Source organism: Periplaneta americana, chromosome 1, assembly GCF_040183065.1.
Source record: "Periplaneta americana isolate PAMFEO1 chromosome 1, P.americana_PAMFEO1_priV1, whole genome shotgun sequence".
Taxonomy (NCBI): Eukaryota; Metazoa; Arthropoda; class Insecta; order Blattodea; family Blattidae; genus Periplaneta; species Periplaneta americana.
The window spans coordinates 213,423,842-213,436,076 of NC_091117.1; the positions used below are offsets into that span (position 1 = coordinate 213,423,842).

At 37.0% G+C, this 12,235-nt stretch overlaps 1 protein-coding gene across 2 annotated transcripts in view; it reads left to right on the forward strand.

The window, feature by feature from the left end:
• nAChRbeta2 (nicotinic acetylcholine receptor beta2) overlaps positions 1-12,235 on the forward strand; it is a 331,852-nt gene that overhangs the window by 131,887 nt on the left and 187,730 nt on the right. The window contains exons 9-10 of one of the 2 annotated variants that reach the window (XM_069838032.1): positions 1,847-1,974; positions 11,496-11,573. In XM_069838032.1, the coding sequence (XP_069694133.1) occupies positions 1,847-1,974; positions 11,496-11,573 (206 nt within the window). The remainder of the gene's footprint in view (positions 1-1,846; positions 1,975-11,495; positions 11,574-12,235) is intronic. The other variant, XM_069838040.1, reaches the window with a different exon arrangement.

The window sequence follows — 12,235 nt, forward strand, 5'->3', positions numbered from 1 at the left end:
GAGCGCACGGGTACGGCAAGTTCTTTTAATATATATTTACTTCCTTGTTTTTGTTCTTCCTTGATTTGTTCGTTTTTCCTTTAATCCTACCCTGTCTCTGTTCCTCCATTACTTACTAACGACAGTGTATACATTTTATCTTTCCACGCTTCCGTACGGAACCAGAGTAGACAGTAAGCAGCTGCGCGCGTTGCCATTCAAGAACACGTCATGGATAAATATAATAGGAAGCGAAAGTTATGTAGGCCTACTTTCCCCGTTCCAAACGCTAGAGGCGCTAATGTAGAAATTGATCTTGCTGTCACCTGTTTTTGTCCAGGATAACTAATTACTTCATGCGTATAGTAGCACTCCAAGTAGTGAAAAGAAGAACTAATTTACTGCACTTCACGCATCTAGCAGCGCACCAACTAGCGGAAAGTATAATTATGTGCATAAAACATTCTCCACTTCCGAAACCATTAAAATTTCACCTTTAGGAGTCGTGCGCCCATTATAGTGGCCAGCTAGTATTATGTTAATGACGTGATCTAATATGTTATAAAGTGTGTGTTTTCGGAATATGTATTATATCTCTTTGTCGTGTTAACCAGGTACGGTAAAATCTAACACGAGAAATACATATAATACGCATTCCGAAGTGATATTAGTGTTAAAAGTTGTGTAATCAAGATGTATAATTGTATGTTATATATAAAATATGTTGATATTCTTTAATTTGATGTAACTTTAAGGACATCGTACTTGATTAAAACAATAAAAAAATTTTCGTAATGTTTTTTTTTCCCCCTTAAAAAAGGAGCAAAATTATTTCAACTGCAGTCAACTGAAACCCTGTCAGCTTCCATGCATTGCATTACACCGATTGCTTTACATGGGCCCTCCCCATCCACAGGCTCAATTAACTGCAGTGGTCGGGATGCGAACCTGCGATCTTAGGTACGATATGCTGGCCGAACATATCTTGACCGCCTTAAACCGCTCAGCTAACGAACCCGATTATGCAGGTATACGAAGCCCTGGTTAAAAGGTAGACATTTGCGTGCAATACTGGCATAAGTCTTCGGGCTTCTAAGGGTTAAAATAAAGAATTAAAATTTTTATTTCTTCCATTTTCCATTGAACATTTATATTGGAGCCAACAGAAAGATATTACACCATCTTCTTACTTACTTACTGGCTTTTAAGGAACCCGAAGGTTCATTGCCGCCCTCACATAAGCCCGCCATTGGTCCCTATCCTGAGCAAGATTAATCCAGTCACTATCATCATATCCCACCTCCCTCAAATCCATTTTTATATTATCTTCCCATCTACGTCTCGGCCTCCCTAAAGGTCTTTTTCCCTCCGGCCTCCCAACTAACACTCTATGTGCATTTCTGGATTCGACCATACGTGCTACATGCCCTGCCCATCTCAAACGTCTGGATTTAATGTTCCTAATTATGTCAGGTGAAGAATACAATGCGTGCAGTTCTGTGTTGTGTAACTTTCTCCATTCTCCTGTAACTTCATCCCTCTTAGCCCCAAATATTTTCCTAAGCACCTTATTCTCAAACACCCTTAACCTATGTTCCTCTCTCAAAGTGAGAGTCCAAGTTTCACAACCATAAAGAACAACCGGTAATATAACTGTTTTATAAATTCTAACTTTCAGATTTTTCGACAGCAGACTGGATGATAAAAGCTTCTCAACCGAATAACAACAGTCATTTCCCATATTTATTCTGTGTTTAATTTCTTCCCGAGTATCATTTATATTTGTTACTGTTGCTCCCATCTTCTATTCCAACTTAATAAAATACAACCAGAAAGGAACAGAACACCATGTATTTCTTTGTTTCAGAGATAGCATAAGCGACCCATATCCGCCGGAGTTGAAAGGAAGTCCAGGATTTGAATCTGTGTCAACGGCCTACAAGACTGCATTGAGCCAGGATGAGGAAGCGAGGCAGCATCAGCCGCATTCTTCCGGTGAGCTCAGTTCATTTGTTACTTATAAATAGCTCAGCCATAAGTCGTAAAAATAGATAAGTATATATTAGTCTGATTAGCGAATTGTTTGTTGCTATTATTTGAAATAGCACAGCTACGAGCAGCTTATACATTGGACGCAATTAAGGAGTCTACGAACTCCATGCCGTCTTTTATAAGAACGGTTAGATTAATGATTGAATAATATAATAGCAGACTCTATGAAATAACAAAGATTTTCCTAGCCTTTATCGCTATAGATATTCTGTCTTCTAATAAAAACTCTATATATAGACGTTTAACTGTCTTATACAATGAGTAGCTCGTTTATAAGTCGTGTGTAAATTCCTTACTAATAATCACTACATACGTCGTGTATAACAGTATAACTGTTATACAGCCACGTCATAGCTTCGTCATTACTTCATTACGAAAGGTAATAGAATATCTGAGGTTCTCTATTGCATCCGGTAGAGCGCTCTAGTGTGGCGTGTTAAGAATCGATAGTACAACTGGCTCTGATAGATTACCACACTATATTTTGGTCAAAGAGTACAAACTACAGCAGTATTATTCTAATTGTTCTGTGCTCTTTGGTTTGTTCTTCTGTGGTTACAAGGCAACCATAATCAAAAAATGACAGTCGATACGAACAGCTGTTAGAGGGGCGGCCATTTTTTCTCTGTATACAACACTTAAAGAAGGGGTTTCGTGTATATAACTACTGCAAAGCAATTCCCATTGTATAGTTACAGCCTGTTTATACATCCATCGCTTATGCATGGTTTATTAGTAACGTTTTCTGCCCCAACTCTGCATAAGTCTCGTATAAAAACTATACACGGTTTATACACAGATTATGTTTAACGGGTTAGGTACAGCTTACAGCAGTAAAATTGTGGAAATAATCAACATTTTTTTTTCCTCCATTACTGTATCTTGTACAATAATGAAAATTAATATGTGTAAAACGCTGTCTTTCTACTATATGAAAAAAAAAATGTTTTTACGATTTAAAAAATTACTTACATCTTTTTTTTTTTTTTTTTTTCAAAATTCAGTTCACTGTGCTTTGATGAAGCGTTTCCCACATAACTAAAAAAACTATCCAACATTCTGTGACGAAAATTTTTATGAGCATTCATTCATATCATATCTACAATATTGTGACAGCGACGTGAGATTCGAACTCACGACCAGCGTCCCGCAAGAGAGAAGATCGCGCGGAGCACTTTGGGATGGCGCGCGGCGAAGAGGGGAAAGGGCCAACGCGGCGAGAGAGTGGAGCGAGAGTGCGCGCGCATCTGGTGCTGGTAGAGAGGAGAGGGCTCTGGCTTTTTCTGGAGTGCCATCTCTAGAGACGCGTGGAACCTTCGAGGCTACGTCGCTGTGGTTATAAATTACGGACGCGAAGGAACGAGCAGTTTTCAGTTATTCAGTCAGTGAGTAAGCCAGAGCAAGCAAGCCAGACTGGTGTGCCGGAGTTCGACTCGAGTGTGCGTCCGCATCTGCGTCAGCATCCGAAGGCCTGAGTTCGAGTGCAGTGGACCGCAGTTGGAGGGACCTGAGTACGAGTGTAGTGGACCGCAGTTGGAGGGACCCGAGTTCGAGTACAGTGAACTGTCTCTGAAAGTCTGTGGTTCGAGATACTGTGAACTCGAGTGACTGAGATAGAAGAACTGTGAACTGAGAACTGGTAGTTCTGATTTGTAAATAGTGCTTTGTAAATATTAGTTAAGATTAACAGTTCATTGTTGTGCGTAATAGTCCAAGTAAATTGTCATTGTCGTCGGTGGAGTGCTATAACGAATACTGTGTTGAGTGAAGATCCAATTGTTGACGAGAGCGTTAAGGTGAATTGTAGAAAGGAATTATTGTTGTGACGAATAAATTACATTGTTGTTACTAATAAAATTCACAATATGATACAAGATCACTTCTCTACCTTTGATAGATTGTCTGATAAAAATAAATTCATTTAAAAAAATGTTCAAATATCAGTATTCTCTTCCAACACAAAATAAAGAAAATATTGTTTATTAAGGAATGTAGTTGAAGAGCATGATATTGTAAACATGAGTTTCAGCAATAAAATAAAAGAGAGACAACGTGAAAAAGTTAACAAATTTATGAGTTATGAGGGAAACGCTTTATCACTGCACAGTGAATTAACACCATGATGAATTTTGAAAAAAAAAAAAAAAAAAAATTACTTATAAACGGCTTTTAAGGAAACCGAAGGTTCATTGCCGCCCTCACATAAGCCCGCCATCGGTCCCTATCCTGTCCAAGATTAATCCAGTCTCTATCATCATATCCCACTTCCCTCAAATCCATTTTAATATTATCCTCCCATCTACGTCTCGGCCTCCCCAAAGGTCTTTTTCCCTCCGGTCTCCCAACAAACACTCTATATGCATTTCTGGATTCGCCCATACGTGCTACATGCCCTGCCCATCTCAAACGTCTGGATTTAATGTTCCTAATTATGTCAGGTGAAGAATACAATGCGTGCAGTTCTGAGTTGTGTAACTTTCTCCATTCTCCTGTAACTCCATCCCGCTTAGCCCCAAATATTTTCCTAAGCATCTTATTCTCAAACACCCTTAACCTATATTCCTCTCTCAGAGTGAGAGTCCAAGTTTCACAACCATACAGAACAACCGGTAATATAACTGTTTTATAAATTCTAACTTTCAGATTTTTTGACAGCAGACTGGATGATAAAAGTTTCTCAACCGAATAATAACACGCATTTCCCATATTTATTCTGCGTTTAATTTCCTCCCGAGTGTCATTTATATTTGTTACTGTTGCTCCAAGATATTTGAATTATTCCACTCCTTCGAAGGATAATATATATATATATATATATATATATATATATATATATATATATATATATATATATAATTTTTTTAGATCATATTTTTTTTTTCATATAGCAGAAGGACAATGTTTTGTACATGCCAATTTTCATTATTGTACAAGATACAGTCATGGAGGAAAAAAAATGTTGAATATTTCCAAAACTTTTACTGCTGTAAGCTGTACCTAACCCCTTAACTCTTTCGCTATCAATTTATTTCTGTAGCCGAGTGAATACCATATTAATATTTGATCCTAGATTCGCAGATTCAAACTCGTGACATACGTTTATGGGTTTTTTTTTTCGGATTGCCACAAAATACGAGAACTTTGTGTCATGCATTTGCAGTAGTATACTTAAAAGAGTCCGCAAAGTTTAAGTAGGTTAAATTGAATTGTCTCATGTCTTACATAGTCTACATCATTGTGAAATTATGGCAGGGAGAATGGAATCTTTTCCACAATATTTGTTTTAATCACGACAAAGAATCTACATCCTGTTTGCGTCACTAGATTATAAAAAGCAATTGCTTGTTTTATTACCACATGGGCTACAGCATTATGAGACAATGTAAATGTGGCGAGGAAGCTGGTGCTGCTCTCTGGCTGCAGTTTAAATTGTAGAGAAAGTAGTACGAAGGTGGCAGTTTTCTACAATGCAGAGAAATAAAGGAAACAAAGCAGTTCGTAGTGAGTTGTGTCAGTGTTAGACACTATATTGCGCCCTGTTTTGTCCTACTTCCTTATCTTTCTACAAAACAAAAGAAGTTCAACATCCGTAGTGTGAGTTGGGAGTCGCTTTACTCCAAATACAGCATTCTTCGCTGTGTAAATGTTGTTTCCATGGAGATGAAAAATATAAACTCTTAAATGTGCGAAGATATTCCGTAAACTGAGTCAGAATTCAGTTTTATGTGTCTAGAGATAAACTGCAACAGAATCACACGAATTTTACAATATATTTCAAGATATATTGAGGTTATGACTGCGGTACTCTACTCCTCATTGTACCGCTGAATGCTGCAATACGTCAATAAAACTCTCTGACCAAGAGAACGATACAAAGAATGGAACAAAGGAAGACGTAAGGCTTTCGCCTGGGCTACCTGATATCATGGCTCGGTTTTTCGAGGGCCAGAACCTACACGGGTCCATGCAGTCAAGCTTACAGTGACCCTTTGTATGCCCTACGTACGAGATGATTGTCTCAGGTTTGATGGTTTATGGCGAAATGAAGCCGAAAATTCGTCTAGGACTCTCTAAAATTTGCCCTATATTTGGAAAAACCGAAGCTAGAGAAATATAAAATACTAGCCGTACCCGTGCGCTCCGCTGCACCCGTTAGAAATAAATATAAAGTAATTACATAATTAAAATAGGACATTTGATCCAGGGAACATTCGTGTTTGATAGAAGGATAAATCGTTTAATATGTTACTTAATTTAAATTGCATCCAAATAATTAAAATGCCATCATTTTGGTCCAGAGACACCCATTTGGTGCAATGACAATTCCTTTAACATGTTTCTTAATTTTTATTACATGCAACCATAGTTTAATGAAGATTGACATCATTTAGATTTAATGTGTATATTTTATTTTACTTGTTATAGGTTTCCATTTAATTATGGTAATAACTTAATTTTAACCCTTGTTTTCTACGTATTCAGTAAATGGCGCTTGGTCCACTATGGTTCTGAACCCTTCAAATAACTTAAATTATATTATATAATATTACATTACATATATTATATTATATTATATCAGAAGTTACTGTAATAACATTATAGCATTATGTCCATCTAGAGAAACTACACTTTCCAATGGTGAAATAATAATTAATTATACAAATCGGTTAATTTAGCTTCCGATATTACTTCATACAAACACAGAAACATTCTCTGTAAGCTATCTTTCATAGCTTTCTATTGTTGCTGTCCAAGGCCTCTTATACACGAAATCATTTGTTTTTTAATTCATTACACGGCCTTAAATGGCAGTTATTTTAATTTTAAAACTCATTTATCTCATTAAATATCAGTCCTATAAAAATTTTTCAAGGAATAAAACTTACCGCAAATTATTGTTAAAGACACTTTTGCTATGTAACATTTTTCACAAAAATCAATAATAAGCGAGATATTTTGATTTATTGAATTCAGGCTGCCTTATAACCCCCCTTTTAAATAATGTATTTTGAATGCCATATAGCCTAAAATCTAAGTTACAACGAACTTAATTTATATTCCAAGTTTCATCGAAATCCGTTCAACCATTATCGCGTGAAAAGGTAACAAACATACAGACAGACAGGCAGACATACAAACAAAAATGTCAAAAAAGCGATTTTCGGTTTCAGGGTGGTTAATTATATATGTTACGACCAATTAGTTTTGGAAAATCGAAAATTACCAGAAAAATTTCGGGTACAGATTTATTATTAGTATAGATTATATTCGAGATTAATACAACTAATTAATAATATTATTGGCAGAGAAAAGAAAAATCTAAGACGTAGTCTCAGAAATGATTACATAGAAGATCAGAGTGACCGAGCATATTGGATAATACGATAGTGTTTGAGACTCACATTCGGGACGTCCTGGGTTCAAACCCCGTGGCCGGCCAATCTAACTGAGGTTTTTCATGGTTTCTCTCAGTCACAGAGGAAAATGCCTAATTGGAAATTTACATGCCATGATTTATCACCGCCTCAATCACCATTACCATCATAAACATTAATCAAAATCTAAAATCAGTTACATGAACGCAAGCCATCTACAACACACAATGGAAACAGGAAATCAAGAATAGTAAAAACGGCCTACTGGTATACCCACAGATCCTAAACACGCGATATGACGATAGATGTTAAAGCGTGTCAGTTGTGGGACACTTTTCGTAATGTTGGACAAAATTATTGTTCAGACGAAGCTTTGTTTCGTATTATTAATTATATGTAGTAATCATTATGCTGTGCTGTAGATTATGTTCACGTTCTGCACACTTAGTGTTATACAGGGTGATTCACGAGGATTTACCGTCCTTTACGGAGCTTATTTCCGAAGACATTCTGAGCAAAAAATGTCATATAAACATGAGTCCTATTCTCAATATTTACAGAGTTACGTTTCGTTATTGGAACGCATTGCTGTGAACGCGTGATCTTGGTCAGCGTGCAGTCAGCAGCCAGCGCGAGCGCTACGGAAATCAAAGATAGCCGTATGCAGTTACGTAGAGCGACGAGTGCCGTTCACAAGCGCGCGGCCAAGTGTACTCAAGCGGACGGCGACTTTTTTTAAAATGTGTTGTAAACTCTCCAAGACTGTAAATTAGGGTACAAAATTGAACTGCAAATAATTAAGTCGGTGGAAGTGGTATGATTTGTAATAATTGTTGTGATATGTGCGTAAGAATAATGTAATTTTATAGTTAAAAATAAGAAAAAAAATGTCTGTACGACGCAACTAAGGAGGTCACAGCACATTTTTAGCTTCATAATACTTGACAATAAAGAAATGATACTTCTGAATGATTCATTCTCTATTTGTATTATTCTTTTACCTTCAAACTAAAGACAAAACGTATTTTACAAACAACTTTAAATTAGTGTAACTCTGAAAATATTGAGAATAGGAACTATTTTTATAGGACATTCTTTGCTCAAAATGTCTTCAGAAACAAGCTCTGTAAAGGACTGTAAATCCTCGTGAATCACTCTGTATATAATACATTGAATATGAGTTCATATACGTGTCAGTGGTGTGACAAAATTTGTATTTGCATTCCTGGTATTGTGGAAGAGAAGGCCTGATGGCCTTAACTACACCCGAATAAATAAATAAATAAATAAATGATGAAATCAAAACACGAACATAAGATGATGTTTATATGCAAGCGGGCGAATTAAATATCCTGTAGTCAGGGTCTCCACGACTGAAAAATGAAAGGCATCAAACTTGGCGGAGAAAGTACTAGATTTGGGAGAAAAGTAGGCCTACTAGATTCATTTTCCTCCCAATTTTACTAATACTTTTTTACATACAAACATCGTATGATTTCTGGTCACACGAAAACATTCTCCCAGGGATGTAGGCTACAACGGCATCTACAGGCAGAATATTCGATGGGATTGTAAAAATGTGCAAGAAGAAGACAATTTTCTAATTAAGTACTAACATACTAAAAAAATTAAATATTACTAGTTCCGGTACTAAAGCAGTAGGGTTGGAAACCTGCCTGTACTGACAGAGAAGCTGGTTTGACTCTGATCGAATAATTCAAGAGAAGGGGATGTCAGGGTAGAAACAAGGGAACTCAATCACCGAGTCGCGAGTAGCATTGGAATGCAAGCAATACGGCAAGGATGAAGTCTTTACCTCAGCAGAGGTCTATCTCCCCTACATCGTGTTATTTTTAAAACAGAAAAGCGTGAAATTTGCCCTTAATTTACCGTTAACTTTGCCTTCCAACTTCTAATGTTCGCATACATTAAAAAAAAAACAAAAAGAAAGCTATTTATCTCTAGGGACAGATTGAGCACAGAGGTGGGCCTTATTTGCCCTGCGAGCCATAGTTTGTTCACCCCTGTGCTAAGTGGTTTCTTCGTTAATTACTTCCTTGAAGTGTTTGCTCATTCACTCGTTATTTCTTTTATTCACGAGAAAGGCCTTTGTTAAATTGGTTCGTACTATAGGCCCTAAAGTAATTTTGTTTAAAAACAAATCAGGATGGCGTCATGTGCTTTCCTAAGCTCGCACCTGCGTTAGTTGTCTTTTATTGCTGGTGGCAAGTGCCTCGTGTCTGCAATGCGACACTGAGGAGCACGTGCTGCTCTGTTTATAGCATCATTCCTTGACCAAGGCGCAGACCTGCCTGTCTGAGGTTGACGGATGTGATGCACTGAGTTTAATACCCGTGGAGAATATTTCAAGAAACTTCTAGGAGACCTTCATGGAAACAATCTGGTGAAAGGGACACGTGCAAAATTGTATAAGGATAGCGATTTTATTTCTCCAGATGTTTTCGTTCGACAGCATTCTAGCAAAATATAATATTGAAGGCAGCCCATATTACGTAAGCGTTATTGTAGACGAATCTAGTGATGTAAAGGCTCATTCACAATGAAAATTAAACGTAACGTAAGCCATTTTGAATCTTGCGTACACTATTTTTAACACTTGAATATAATTAATTAATTAACTAGTGGACTTACTCGTGTTAATTATGTAAGTTTGTGCGGCTTACAGCTGTTTCAGTGCTTCACACACCATCGTCAGAGCCTACAGAGAGAAGTTCGAGATGACGCCGAGATCTAGCAGGCTCTGACGATGGTGTGTGAAGCACTGAAACAGCTGTAAGTCGCACAAACTTACATAATTAACACGAGTAAGTCCACTAGTTAATTAATTAATTATAACGTAAGCGTTAACTTAAGAATTTAAGCGTTACAGTAAAATCAAGAAGTCATACCATCATTCACGATGGGAACATAAACATAACAGCAAACATACTTGGTAACCATGGAAACATAACAACGACGCCATTTCCTCATATTCTGTCGTATACTTCAGCGCTCCACGATTGTGTTCTGTTTGCAAATCACGTAAGCATAAGGATGAAAGTTTGGAGTTTCGCAAACTTTCATGTTAACGTCTAACGGCAATGTTAATGTCAGTGTTTATGTGAATCATTGTGAATGATCCCATTTGGTAGCCTGGGCGCAAACTTCTGTGTTTATGTTACGGTTATGTTTAATTTTCATTGTCAATGGGCCTTTACAAATCATGTGCAGTTAATCTTATGTATGATAAGGTAACATTCATGACTTTATTATATTTTGTAAAACTTTGTCAACCAAACAACAACAAAAGGAAATACTATACAGGATGGGCACAAAGTCCCGTTACCCCTATAAATATCTCAAATATTTATGTAATTTCAGCCATAATGCAGACATACATCCACTTTACGCTAACTGTATGTCCTAAGTGCCCAAAGGGTCAGTACGTCCCCTATCATTCTCCTCACACAAAATAATGCGTCGTCAGGTTCGGTGTGACATTAATCTCAGCATTGCTGGTGTAATCTATTGGAAAGCGCGTCGCACAACGTCCTTCAATTCATTAATGGTGTCATACCGTTCCTGTGCAACAATGCTCTTGATGAAACTTCACAGATTAGTGTCCCGCAATGTTCGAATATGAATGACGCAACCAAAATATTAAAAACTTTGTCTTGTTTCAATGAAAAACTAATAGGAAGATCTGAGCTAAAATTATTAAGCTGTTAAAACATCAATGAGTTGGAGTGGAGGATAGCGGATATTTTTATAAATAAGTTTAACCTATCTTCTTATCCTCGAGTGCCCTCCTTTTTTGGCGTCTCTTGTGTACTATTGATTGTCATATAAGTTTCTGTTTGAATGGAATTTATTACATTGTCCAGTTTTAATACGACAGAATATGAAGCATAGAAGAGGGCAGTGAGCTTTTCATGAAATGATTCACAGGCACTGGTTGTGTTTGTAGTAACTAGAGAAAGTGTTCTGCCTAAATTACAGGGGAAAACGCGCTTCCAGTGGTACAAAGCTATCGACAAGGTAATCATAGGATTCAGTTATTTTTTAATTTTCTGTTTTCTCTTCGCATAGATAAAAAACAAAACAGCCACTCACTTCCGCAGAGGCGAGGTACGAAAACGAAAAAGAAAAAGAAAAAGAAAGAAAAAAGTGAGTAAATCAGTTACCTTCTTTGGATGTTTTGCCCTTAAATGGATTTCCTAAACCAATACTTTGTAACTTGCGCCATCAAGCTTGTGACAGATAGAATCTGTATCCAGTTATTTGCATGTTTCACCCATACCGATGTAATAGAAATTGTGAATTGTCACCTCAAAATCAACAACCTCTTTACGTTGCGATGATAAACCCAATTTTTACACTCCATAAATACTGTATTCTCCTGAAAACTTACGTATATCTATGTTCCTTTTTGTTTGGTAATATTTGTAATATAGCCGGAATATAGTGCCCATTTCCAGAAAATGAAATGTGATCAGTTGTGTGAAATGTCTAGCACAGAAGTCATATGTGTCGTCCTAGTACAGCGATTCACTTTAGAAATGTATTTCTGATTTTATTTCACAGGAAAATACTACAGAGAAGGCCAAAAGTCCAACCACACCTGTTTATTTTTCCTGCAAAAGAAATCTCTGTATTAAAAATGTATTGGCAATACTCGTATGTCGTATTTCCAAGTGTAATCATGACGGACGGGAGATATCTGGCGGACCTGAGGGAAACCGTAACACATGGAAATTCCCAGCCACTGCAGCGGTGTAAGATAGCGAGGAATATACGATAGTTTTCAGTATGGAGGAGAGAATTTCGAG